A 12,955-nucleotide genomic window follows, 5' to 3' on the forward strand; every position below is an offset into this window, starting at 1 on the left:
GAAAAGGTAAAATTATGACAAGTTAGTGGTGAGGCTCATCCTTTTTTTTTTTAATTTTTTATTTATAAAAAGGAAACATTTACAAAACCATAGGATAAGAGGGGTGCAGCTCCACACAATGGCCACCACTAGACCTCTGTATCCCATCCCCTCCCTGATAGCTTTCCTATTCTTTAACGCTCTGGGAGTATGGACCCAAGATCATTGTGGGATGCAGAAGGTTGAAGGTCTGGCTCCTATAATTGCTTCACCGCTGAACATGGGTGTTGACAGGCCCATCCATACTCCCAGCCTGTCTCTCTCTTTCCCTAGTGGGGAAATGGAGCTCCAAGGCACATTGGTGGGATTGTACGTCCAGGGAAGTCTGAGACACTTCAGAGAGAGAGAGAGAGAATGAATCAGAATGGCCTCTCAAAATGGAAACCAAGGCCTAATATACTAAGTGAAAATTAAGCAGAGTTCCTGAAGTGTATGCCATGAGATTCTGCATATGTTTCCAGTTGGCTGAAACAGGTCCCAGGTTCAATCCCTAGCACCAAAGGAAGCACCATTACAGGGCTCACAGTGCCTGTTTGATAAAAGCCCAGCAATTGCAGGAAAGAACCATAGCAGTTTGGGACTTTTTTGCTTCCATGTCTTAAAGCAAGACATGGAAGATGTCTTGATATGATAGAACCAAGCAGGATTCTGATCTTACTTACTCTCTCTGACTCTAAAGCCTTTTTACCTTTAGAGTTCCTGCCTCATTCACTCTCTAGTATGGAGAGAAAAAACCTTGTGGGTTTTTGTTTGTTTTTGTTTGCTTGTATATCGCAGAGACTTCACCATTCCAGGATGACTTTTTTAGATAGAAAAGGAGAAACTAGACAGGGAGAAGATATTTTTTAGTGCCATGGGGACCTGACTTGAACCTGTGTAGCAGCATGGAAAAGCTGGCATGTTTTCAGGTGAACTCTCTCACCAACTTGACCTCGTGTGTTAAATCATACTTTGTTGGGCGTATAAAGTGCTTTTACATCCACTGTTGTATTTATGTCTCAGATCAACCCCTTCTCAAATGACATTCCCATCATTTACTTTAGTACCCTTTCTATTCATCTATACTAAAGTATCATATATATTATGATACTTAATTGTGGATGAAATTGAATCCTGGAGGGTTAACAACTTAAACCTGACTTGGAAGACTTTTGATTCTAATACTTGAAAATGTTTTTGTGCTTTCTCCAACCTGAAAGATTTCTACCAGATGGATCAAGAAAAACTGAATATGTTTTGATTTAGCTATTTGGACTTATTTATTCATATAGGATATCATGATGACTACATATCAATATTAATTGTAGTATTGATTCTTTTTTAAATTATTGGGTTAATTTCTAAGATTGCTTGGGAATAAAGGGGAAGAAGTGAGTTGTTTATATTTAGCTTCCACAGTGGTGCTTGATTTGTTTATATTGCCACCAGGATTATTGCTGAGGCTCGGTGCCACACTACGAATCCACTGCATCTGGTGGCCATTTTTTTTCCTTATTTTTCTTTCTCTTTTTCTTTTTCTTTCTTTCTTGTATATTTGATAAGACAGAGAAAATTTGAGAGGGTAAGAGAAATAGGGAGAGAAGAAGATAGACACCTGCAAACCTGCTTTACCACTTATGAAGTGACCTCCCTACAGGTGGGAGTGCTTGAATTGTTTTTCATGTCACTGGTTCTCTTAAGGAACTTTCCAGTCCAGCAGAACTGAATTACTTAATAGCAGCAAAGATTTTTTCTCCTTGCTCTTCTCTTCTCTCCTCCCTCTATTGTTCTCCCATTCCTCTTCCATCTTTCAATGCCCAGTTCAACACTGCTTCTCTATGAACTTTTTCTTTCTTCTCTGGAGCCAAACCCAAGAATTTCATCCTCTGAACTCCAGCAATACAATTTATTGTGTACTGACTATGCACTGGGCATTTCTTTTATTTTTTGACTATTTAATTTACTTTAAAAAACAATTTCTTTCTTGGGGGATTAATAGTTTACAATTGACAGTAAAATACAATAGTTTGTACATGCATAACATTTCCACATAACAATACAACCCCCACTAGGTCCTCTTCTGACATCATGTTCCAGGACCTGACCCCCCACACACAACACCCCAACCCCAGTCTTTTACTTTGGTGCAATACATCCCACACATTTCTTTAAGACTTTTTTTTTTCCTGTGATCTCCTTTAATCCTTTCTATAGCTGTTTGACTAAAGTAATATTTATCCCAACTTTATAGATAGGAAACGGCAGGGAAATGAATTGTTTCTAATGTATACAGCTTTAAAGAATTGCAAGCCAGAAAACAAGTGAGTCTGAAAGCGAGGAGACAAGTTTTAGGACAAATGGAGAAAACAATTCAGGGAACTGAATCTCCTCCTCTTCCCCTCCCAGAGGCAGTTCTTTTCATGCTTCCAGTAAGTGGCTTGTGCCTGTGAGGCTAAAATAGGAGCTCCGACTTCCAGGCTGCAGTGCCCATTTCATTTGTTTGTGCTTCTGTGATGACAGCGTTGTAGCCAGAGACCCCTTCCTTGCTCCTGATGCTTGTTGAAAAGGCCAGTCAGCCTGTATTCAGGGCAGCATGTGTGAGGCCCACTGAAGTGGACGTTACAGTAGGATTAAGACATGGCTGGATGGGCCTAACAGGCTTCTTGCTGAAGGCAGGCTGGAGTATGAGGCATCAATTTGGGGGTGGTGGACAGTGAGGAATGATGAACTATCAAGGGTGAGCAGATATGGATGGTGGGGGACGCCAGCTAAACTGACTTAGCAGGATTCTTGCAAAAATTGGGCTCTTGATATCTCCTTTGGGAGAACTTCTTCAGAAGCTTCAGGATTTCAGTGGAAGAGTTATGCTCAGCAAAGAGAACTGGTCTCTTAGGCAAACAGTTTGCTTCCAGAGGTCTTATTACTTAGGTTGGGGAGACAGCTCAGTGATAGAGCACAGGACTTATATGTGTGAGTCCCAGGGCACCAATTAAGCTCGTTCTAGTCTACAGAACACCATTAAAAAATAATAGTGATTATATATTATATCATATATATGATAGAAAACAAGTGAGAATAAAAAGATTTATGTCATTCCTGAAATTTTAATAATTTCATCTTCCAAGTTTCTTTACATTAGAAATGTGACACTGTGGGAGTCGGGCAGTAGTGCAGTGGGTTATGCGCACATGGTTCAAAGCACAAGGACCAGCGTAAGGATCCGGTTTCGAGCCCCCTGCTCCCCACCTGGAAGGGAGTCGCTTCACAGGCCAGGCAGTGAAGCAGGTCTGCAGGTATCTATCTTTCTCTCCCCCTCTGTCTTCCCTTCCTCTCTCCATTTCTTTCTGTCCTATCCAACAATGATGATGTCAATAACAACAATAATAATTACAACAGTAAAAGCAAGGACAACAAAAAGGAAATAAATAAATATTTTTAAAAAATAAGTGTAACATTGTTCTCCTTTGATTACCAGTAGGCAGTATTTTTCAGAGTAGGAAAAATGGGCAAGCATTGGCTAGCTTGGGATTCATCAACAGAATCTATACTGTCGGCAATGTCTGAAAACTGCTTTTATTCCACTTTATTGCTTTTCTGGTTAAATGAGGGTAAGAAGGTAAATCCAGTTCTGGATGCTCCATTAATGGATCTGTGGTGTGCTTAAGGACCCTTTTCATTGTGAAAACTTACAGAATAATTTCAAATCTGGTGCCATACAAAACTAACTCAGACTTGGTGAAAACAATGGAAGTTTCCAAAGGAAAAAGGGAAAGGGGCTTGGGGACAGGAAGAATGGGTAGAGAGGGATCTTTTTGTTGTTGTGATAGCACTGGAACTTTAGTGGTGGAGATGGTGAACCTGACAGGTATCAAGCTGCATGCCCAACATCTTTTTCTCTTTGATTTTTTAATTTTTTTTAGTTTTTAACCAGAGCACACTGCTCAGCCCTGGTTATAGTGGTGCTAAGGCTTAAATCTGGGACCTTTGGAGCCTCAGGCATGAAAATATTTTTGTATAACTATTGTGGTGCTTTGCTTTTTTTTTTTTTTTTTTAGTTGCCACTAGGGTTATTACTGGGACTCACTGCTGGCACTGTGAATCTGCCAATCCTGGTGCCATTATTTTGCTTTTTTTTTCTTTTCTATTTTTATTAGGTATGACAGATAGAAAGTGAGAGAGGAGAGGGAGCTCCTAGCTCCTAGGGAGACAAAGAGAGACATCTGCAGACCTGCTTAGCTGTTCATGATGTGTTTCCCGGCTCAGCCCTGGGTCCTTGCACATGGTCATGTGTATGCTCTGTTTGATTTTTAAGAGAGCTACCAGACTAGAACACTGCTCCATCAGTGTGAGGGACCAAACCCAGGACCTGAATACTGTATTGTAAGCCAGTGGTAGATCAATAAACTTGATTTAAAAACAATAAAATAAAAAATGTTACCTTTAGAATCATTAAAGAAAAATCTGGGTGGTCCAGAAGGTGGTGCAATGGATAAAGCATTAGACTGTCAAGCATGAGGTCCTGAATTTAATCCCTGACAGCACGTGTGATGTCTGGGTCTTTCTCTAAAGAAAAGAAAAGAAAAAATCTGGCGCCATATATGAGTGACATGATACTTGTTGTATGCTTTACATTGGGTTGTTCTAGCTCTCTCCCTGCCAAGAAAATTGGTTCAGTCCTGCTAGTTTCGTGGGCCCGCTTGTCCCCGCCCCAAGGAACCCCAAGAGAGTTCCAGAGTTTGAGAGTGCTTGGCGCCGCTGCGGGGAAAAGAGGCAACAGAGTTCTGTTTGGTGATTAGTTTGGGTTAGTTTATGAATCGTTGTTCCTGAATAAAGAAATACAGCTTCTCTGCCCAGCCGTATGTCTCTGGTCATCTCTGTTACCCGCCCGTGAAGCTAGCCCGGCCAGCTGGAGCCTCCAAATTTTAACAACAAATGGCGCCCACGTGGACCTGACCTGCGCATCTCTCAGATAAGTGAAGACAATTTGGCTACCTATGTACTATGGCCTTCTCTTCTGCTTGTAAAGAGATCTCCAAAGGCCTCTGCCCTTTCTTCACGAGACTGTTTTGCTGTTTCTGGAACGTTTATCTCTGGACCACTCTGTGGTTTCCACTCGCTCGGGCGCACTTAGAACAGCCAGCGGAGTCGGGAAGAGCCATCGGGCAAGAGGCGAGGCGTGGAGCTGCCTTTTCCACCTGGTGGAGCAGCCAGCCAGCCGGCTGCGCCCAGACAACCCCGCGCACAGCACCTGCAGCCCCCCAGCCCGCAGGAGGCCGATGCCAGCACGCAAGAGCCCGATGCCACCACACAGGAGCCCGATGCCAACACGCTGGAGCCCGATGCCAACACACAAGAGCCCGAGGCCAGCCCACAAGAGCCGGCTCTCCACCGCGTGGCGCAGGGCATTGGACGCGGGATCCCTCCACGCTGCTCGGCCACTGCGAGCAGGGCAGCAGATATGACAGGGCCATAGAACAGGGAAGCAGACATTGGCAGGGCCATGGGGCAGGGCCACGGTGGCCTATCATGGCCGCCACCCCAGGACACCTCGGCCCGCACCTTCTACAAGGCTGGCCTGCCCGCCCTCGGGCTATAAATTCTATACAGATTCCAGACCTCCCGGACCCCCCGGGCTCCCTGCCGAAACTGGACACCCTGGCCGAGATCCTCAGCTCCGGTCTGAAGGCAGACAAGCTGGAGTACGCAGAGATTCGTGCAGAGATCACAACCTGCAATTCCTTGAAGTGGAGCTGCACGGGAGGCCACCTCTGGATGGTGACCCCCCCAACAACTAAGACAGTACAGATTTAAATTCGTGTTTAAAATGAAATGTCTTCGTAACAAAGGTTTCTCTCCTTGTGTATTAATGACCATGTTTATGTGTGTGTTTAAAGTTTGGTAAACAGTAACTTGAAGGCTAAATTCTTACTAGACAAAGTTAAATGAAAAAGGTTTTCAACGTAATTCTCATAAAGATAAAATTAACTTACATTTAAAGTCTGAGGTAAAAATTAGTTAACAATCAATATATTTTAACTAAGTTGGTCTAAACGAGACCTGCACACACCTAGGGTGTGTCTCCATCTTGAATAGATGTAACAAAAGGCTAAATAGACTTGTTGATATGTAAAACTCTCGATTACCTTCTCTATTAGAAATGGTAGATTGCACAATGGCTATGCTAATTATTCTCATGCCTGAGGTTTCCTTTCCTGCTCACACGTAGGGTGTGTCTCCATCTTAAATGGATGTAACAAAAGGTTAAAAAGACGTTGTTGATATGTGAAAGTCTCAAATTCCTTCTCTAATAGAAATTTTAGATTGTGCTGTGGTTATGCTAATAACAAGTTTTGTTTCATAGTAAGTAAATTACAGCCAGCTGCCTTTGGGACTCTAGGCTGTTCCCCACCCCCATGCAATGCCTGTTGAGGCAAGTACGCCCCCCAGAGGCAAGAAATGTTTTTTTTTAAGCTGATAAAGTTTTGTCCACAGAGGCAAAAAATGGCCCCCTCAGGCCTTCCCTTGGCAGCACACTGGTTCTTGTTACTTGCTTACATGTTTCTCCATGTTTGAGCCAGTTTCCTTTTTAAAAATGCCTGTATGATAGAGGTTTCTGTTCACCCCACACCCCTGATACTGTGGTCATTTAGTTAAAAAGAAAAGGGGGAATTGTTGTATGCTTTACATTGGGTTGTTCTAGCTCTCCCCCTGCCAAGAAAATTGGTTCAGTCCTGCTAGTTTCATGGGCCCGCTTGTCCCCGCCCCAAGGAACCCCAAGAGAGTTCCAGAGTTCGAGAGTGCTTGGCACCGCTGCGGGGAAAAGAGGCAACAGAGTTCTGTTTGGTGATTAGTTTGGATTGGTTTATGAATCGTTGTTCCTGAATAAAGAAATACAGCTTCTCTGCCCAGCCGTATGTCTCTGGTCATCTCTGTTACCCTCCCGTGAAGATAGCCTGGCCAGCTGGAGCCTCCAAATTTTAACAACAGATACTAAAAGAGTTGTAGACTAGGAATTAAAATCAGTCTTAACCCATGGTCACTCATTTAGCTTTGTACTTCTCACAGCATGGACGTCTGTGACTCTCTACAAACATGACTTTTCCAACTGTGCTTTCTTATCGTCACTTGTCTTTATTATTTACATTTATTTCTAGGCCCCCTACTGGACATACCTTTTATGTGCTCTGGGACTCTTTGTCTATCAGTCGCTGGATGCTATTGATGGGAAGCAAGCCAGAAGAACAAATTCTTGTTCTCCTTTAGGGGAACTTTTTGACCATGGTTGTGACTCTCTTTCCACAGGTAAATGAATAAATGAAGGTTTTTTGTTTTGTTTTGTTTTGTTTTTTTCTAATCAACAGCTTAAAAACCAAAATGCACTGGCCTTCTGAATGGTCTTTTTTTTTTTTTTTTTCTGGACGGATGTACTGGGGGAGGGGGACAGTTCTGCAGAAAGTATTACAAAGTATACTTTGCTTAAGGTACCTTACCTTAGTATGAAGATTATAACCCTTTACAGCTCTGTATTTCTGGCCAGTACATCCAGATTCTTTCATTAACTACTGTTTACTCAAATGGTTCTTAAACCTTGTGTCTTTCAGTTTTCATGGCACTTGGAGCTTCACTTGCTGTTCGCTTAGGAACTAATCCTGACTGGCTGTTTTTCTGTTCTTTTATTGGGATGTTCATGTTTTATTGTGCTCATTGGCAGACTTATGTTTCAGGCGTGTTGAGGTTTGGAAAGTAAGTTCTTTAAGTTGTATATTTGAAAATATGATTGCATTTATTTTCACACTATGCTATTTATATATATGGGGAGGGGGACAAGGCTCAACCTGAAATTTAACTTAATTTGGGCTGGGGAGACAGCATAATGGTTATGTAAATACCTTCCATGCCTGAGACTCTGAGCTCCCAAGTTCAATCCCCAATACTACCATAAACCAGAGCTGAGCAGTGCTCTGGTTTCTGGACTGACCTGTCAACACCCTTGTTCAGTGGAGAAGCAATTACAGAAGCCAGACCTTCCACCCCATAATGATCCTGGGTCCATGCTCCCAGAGACAAAGAATAGGAAAGCTTTCAAGAGAGAAGGGATGGGATGTGAAATGCTAATGGTGGCAATTATGTGGAATTGTACCCCTCTTAGCCTATGGTATTGTTGATATTTTTTTATTTTCATTTTATAAGTTAAAAAATAAAATGTATTTCATTTTTAAGATTTATTTATTTATTTATTAATGAGAAAGACAGAAGGAGAGAGAGAAAGAACCAGACATCAGTTTGGTATATGTGCTACTGGGGATCGAACTCAGGACCTCATGCCTGAGAGTCCAATGCTTTATCCATTGCACTACCTCCCAGACCACATAAATAAAATGTATTTTAATTAATTTATTAGAACATATAAAATCTTACTATCATGCTTTAAGTCTCATAGGTATTCTTTATATTATAAATAGTTATACGTTTGGTAATTTTTTCCTGTGTTATAGTTTATTAATCCAAATTTGTTGGGAAATTGTGCAGATGTGGTTGAGTTAGGCAGGGCCCACAAACCACCCTATGCTAGTATGGCCCATCCCTTTATCTACATACCAATCTTCTGCTTTGTTTTATAAATGACTAAAGGTCTCTCCACCACATTATCCCCTCAGGGTATTGCTAATTCCCTCCAGCTAAAACCATAGTAGCGGTAGCTAAGGAAGTTCCCAGAGTGCCTTTTTCTTTTCTCCACCCCGTTTTCTAGCCATCTCCATTCCCGACCTGCCACTTCTGGTTTTATCCCATAAAACCCACTTCTAGTCCTGGTTTCCTCTTTTTTCTCCTGTGTCCCAACCTGGAGAAGGGCTGTCATGCAGAGTGGGAGGCAGCCATTGTGGTTTGGCGCCATGTGGCTTAACCCGCTGTGCTCACACCTGACTCTGGGGCGTTTCCGTGTGAATAAAGAATTGTATTACCACGCCACCATGAGTTCCTGGATCCTCTCTCCCGCCCGCGAAGCTAGTCCGACATTCTGTCTCCCCCTTTCTTTTTATCTAATGGCCATAGTATCAGGAACGTGGGGTGCTTTGTGAGGCAGGGAGTCTGATAGGAGGAGGCATACCTTTAGGGTTACTACTGTCCCTCCTTGCTCAACCTCTTAGTAGAGAGAGAGAGACTAACAAGATAGACACACTCCTCAGGTTTAAGCCCTGCCAAGTTCAACCACATCCTCAAAATTTCCCAACATCTCCCTCTTTCTATTATCTAATGGCCATAGTTAAATGGATTAATGTCTGTAAAAGACTCCATTTCTGTCAGGGGAATAGCAGTACAGGAGTGAACAGAAACCTTTGGGCAGAAACCTGAATGATATTGTGTAGGTGTTTTCAAAAGAACTGGCACAAGATATGGAGGGACAAGTAGGAGAGCAGCAAGAGCCAGTGTGATGTCAAGGGGAGGCCTAGTAGGCAAAGGGGTGTTTCCTGCCTCTGGGGGCAGGGCCTATCAGGTGAGGGAGCATTTCCTGCCTCTCATGGCTAGGGCCTGGCAGGCAAAGGGGTGTTTCCTGTCTCTAGGGGCAGGGCCTATCAGGCGAAGGGGCGTTTCCTACCTATGGGGGCAGGGTCTGCAGGCGAGGGAGTGTTTGGCCTGCCAGGCTAAGGGGCTATTCAGTACTGTAGAGTCCCAAGACAGCTGGATGCAAAGTCCATGGACTGCTGCAGTCAGTCCTTGAGAAGCCCAGCAATGTAAAGGGAGTGTCCAAAGGTCCACTAGCAAGTTCGATAGAAGTGTCAGTCCAATCCCAACGACCAGGGGAAGAAATGCCGCACATCTGTCTCAATGGGGGAGGACAGCCACTGGAACAGCTTTTCTCTACAGCTTTTCTGTAGAGAGTGAGCTGGAACCGCCAAAAGGTGATGGTCGAAGCAGAAGCAGGAAGAGCAGGCAGTGATGGGCGAGAGAAAGGCAGTAAGAAAGTTCTGTCCTTGGAGTCTGCGAATCAGGTTCTCCAGATCGTGCCAGATCACATCATGGGTTTCGGGGGGTGGTGTAGTCGTGCCATCTTGTGGGCGATGTCAGAGGACAGGGGTCCAAATGGATTTCCGGGGATTCCTATGAAAGAAACACAAAGAAATCTGCTTCCCATGGTTAGCACGGCATCTGGTTCAAATTTTGTAGATATTAAAAGAAGTTTAATGTAGTTAGTTGTTGGTATGCATGAGACCCCTTCTGTTTCATTTGGTTTAAATCCCCCCTGCTTAACACTATTCTATTTACATAACCACTGTTAACAAGTTCCACCTCCCTCCAGGGCATTTGTGGTTCAGTGATAGGATTCTCGCCTGCTCCACCCCCTCCTTGTCACACCCTGATCCCTTCTTTGTCACACTCTGATTTTCACCACTCACTTTTCTCTCCACCCTCTCTATGTCACATCCTGTTTCCACCTTACTTGGCAAGTATATATAAAGACAGCATTGTGAGTAGTACTGTACTTTACCTTTAGTTTAGCTCAGCTCGGCTTAGATTGTGCTGCATCCTGCATGAATAAAGAGATACTGCCTACAGCTCAACTATGAGTCCCTGGTCGTCTGTTACCTGCCCGTGAAGCCAGCCCGGCGAAAACAACCTAACCCGTCGAAAACGACAGTTAGTGTTTTAGCCAACTGATTATTGGGGGATGTATCCCCCCTTTTTTCTTTACTTAATTGGGCCTAGGTGTTTGGCGGGCCTTCTCAATAACTGTTTGTCTTTGGGGGTTGTAAGGGATGTTTGTGGCATGGGTGATGTTATAAAGGAAAAAAGTCTTTAAATTGTTGGCTGACAAAGGCAGGCCTATAGTGGCAAAACGAGATACACCAGTTAAGTGTAGAAAAATATATGAATGTTGTTGTTAATTTACATAAGTTGTATATGGGGGAACTTCTTATATAGTTTAATATCTTACCATATGAGCAGATGCTTTTTCATGTGAAGACCTGACAGCTATAATTCACTAACTTCTGAAAAAAAATAAAACTTGCAACAAGTAACTCAGGTTACTTAGAGAGTTAACACGTTAGTGACAATGTTTTTTTTTTTTTTTTTAGAACATTTACAATGTCAGATTGATGCCAGATTTGTTGTGGATTTATTTCCACAAGATAGTTCACAGGGCACTTTTGGGGGCCCTCCTAAAATGTCCTGTATAGAGAATTTGTATTTTAATTTTGGAGATGATGAATTGTCACATTAAATATTTAGAATTTTACCTTAAATACTCAGTTACTTTAGCAAATTAATTTTACCTTTATAAGAATCATGTTGAAAACTCCTTCATTTAACTCTGCCTGGTAAGAATGTGGCTTCAGAGTTACACTTCTAACCATAAAGTTAATGTTTACCAAACTTGAAACACACACATAAACATGTAGTCTGTAATACACAGGAGGAGAAAAACTTTTGTTATGAAGACATATCATTTCAAACATGAATTTAGATCTGTACTGTCTTATTTGAACCATTTCCATTCACACAGTTTAAGACTAAATGTTTCACATTCATTCCAAGACTTAAAAAAATCAAAAGAGGAAAAAACAGATTTGGGGACTGTTTCTGGATGTCTCCAGAAACCATGGCTGCATCCAGCATTTTTATATAAAGTCAGTTAAGTTTCAGAGTACTCTGAGCAAAATGGGTAGTACAAAAAATTCAGTCATTCAACTCACTCACAAAACACAACTGGCCAGTTATAGCATAAGATATTCAGAGAAGGGGGGTCGGAGGAGAGAGGGCTCTGTGAACCAGATTTTTCAGATCCTGCTATGTCACATTGAGTCCCGGAGGACGTCCTACTTCTGGCAAAAGTGGCAGGGGAAGGGGCCGCAGAAGCAGTGGTGGCAGCCAGATACGTGTCTGCCAAAACAGGAACCTCTGGGCAAAATGCTTAGGGTGGGTCAGGATCGGGGCAGGCTTTTCTTTCTCTAAAAAACATGTATGGTAATGGGTAAGCGGAATGACCATCTCCTTTAACTCTTGGATCGCAGCCTCAAGGTCCCTTAGCCTTTTGGGAGGGGGCCCTGCATATCTCTTGAAAGCTGTAACCATGGTCAAGAGGATCCAAGGTGCAGCCCTGAGCAAAATGTCCTAGAGATAGAAGACCTCTCTCATGAAAAAAGAGTAGAGGGTTTGGGAAACCTCTTCGTAAGGAGGAAGGTCACCCATGGCGGAGGGGTCTCAGAAAAATAAGAAGAGGAAAAAGAAGATCCGTAGTGCCTTTGTAAAACACAAGGCTACGGAGAGACAAGCGGCTGAATACTTATCTGGGGGCTGAGCGGGTTAGGTCGCACATTGGTGTGCCAGAATGCCAGACTAGCTTCGCAGGCGAGAGAGAGGATCCAGGAACTCGTAGCAGCATGGTAATACAATTCTTTATTCACATGGAAACGCCCCAGAGTCAGGTGTGAGCACAGCGGGTTAAGCCACATGGCGCCAAACCACAACGGCTGCCTCCCACTCTGCATGACAGCCCTTCTCCAGGTTGGGACACAGGAGAGAAAAAAGGAAACCAGGAATAGAAGTGGGTTTTATGGGATAAAACCAGAAGTGGGCAGGTCGGGAATGGAGATGGCTAGAAAACGGGGTGGAGAAAAGAAAAAGGCACTCTGGGAACTTCCTTAGCTACCGCTACTATGGTTTTAGCTGGAGGGAATTAGCAATACCCTGAGGGGATAACGTGGTGGAGAGATCTTTAGTCATTTATATGACAAAGCAGAAGATTGGTATGTAGATAAAGGGATGGGCCATACTAACATAGGGTGGTTTGTGGGCCCTGCCTAACTCAACCACATCTGCACAATTTCCCAACACAAATTTACATTAGACAGGAGAAAGAGAAAAATAAGGGGCCTGAAAAAAATGTAGGAAAATGGTACCTAACTTAAGAAGCATTTGGTTTACATTAAAAAATGAC

At 43.1% G+C, this 12,955-nt stretch overlaps 1 protein-coding gene across 4 annotated transcripts in view; it reads left to right on the forward strand.

Moving 5' to 3' along the window:
* CHPT1 (choline phosphotransferase 1) overlaps window positions 1-12,955 on the forward strand; it is a 30,905-nt gene that overhangs the window by 2,218 nt on the left and 15,732 nt on the right. For all 4 annotated transcript variants that reach the window (XR_009550681.1, XR_009550680.1, XM_007537827.2 and 1 more), the window contains exons 2-3: window positions 7,173-7,320; window positions 7,620-7,761. Coding sequence is in view for 2 of the 4 variants with exons in the window: in XM_007537827.2 (XP_007537889.2) it covers window positions 7,173-7,320; window positions 7,620-7,761 (290 nt within the window). In the remaining 2 variants the exon portion in view is untranslated. The remainder of the gene's footprint in view (window positions 1-7,172; window positions 7,321-7,619; window positions 7,762-12,955) is intronic.

This window comes from Erinaceus europaeus, chromosome 7 (assembly GCF_950295315.1).
Source record: "Erinaceus europaeus chromosome 7, mEriEur2.1, whole genome shotgun sequence".
NCBI classification, from domain to species: domain Eukaryota; kingdom Metazoa; phylum Chordata; class Mammalia; order Eulipotyphla; family Erinaceidae; genus Erinaceus; species Erinaceus europaeus.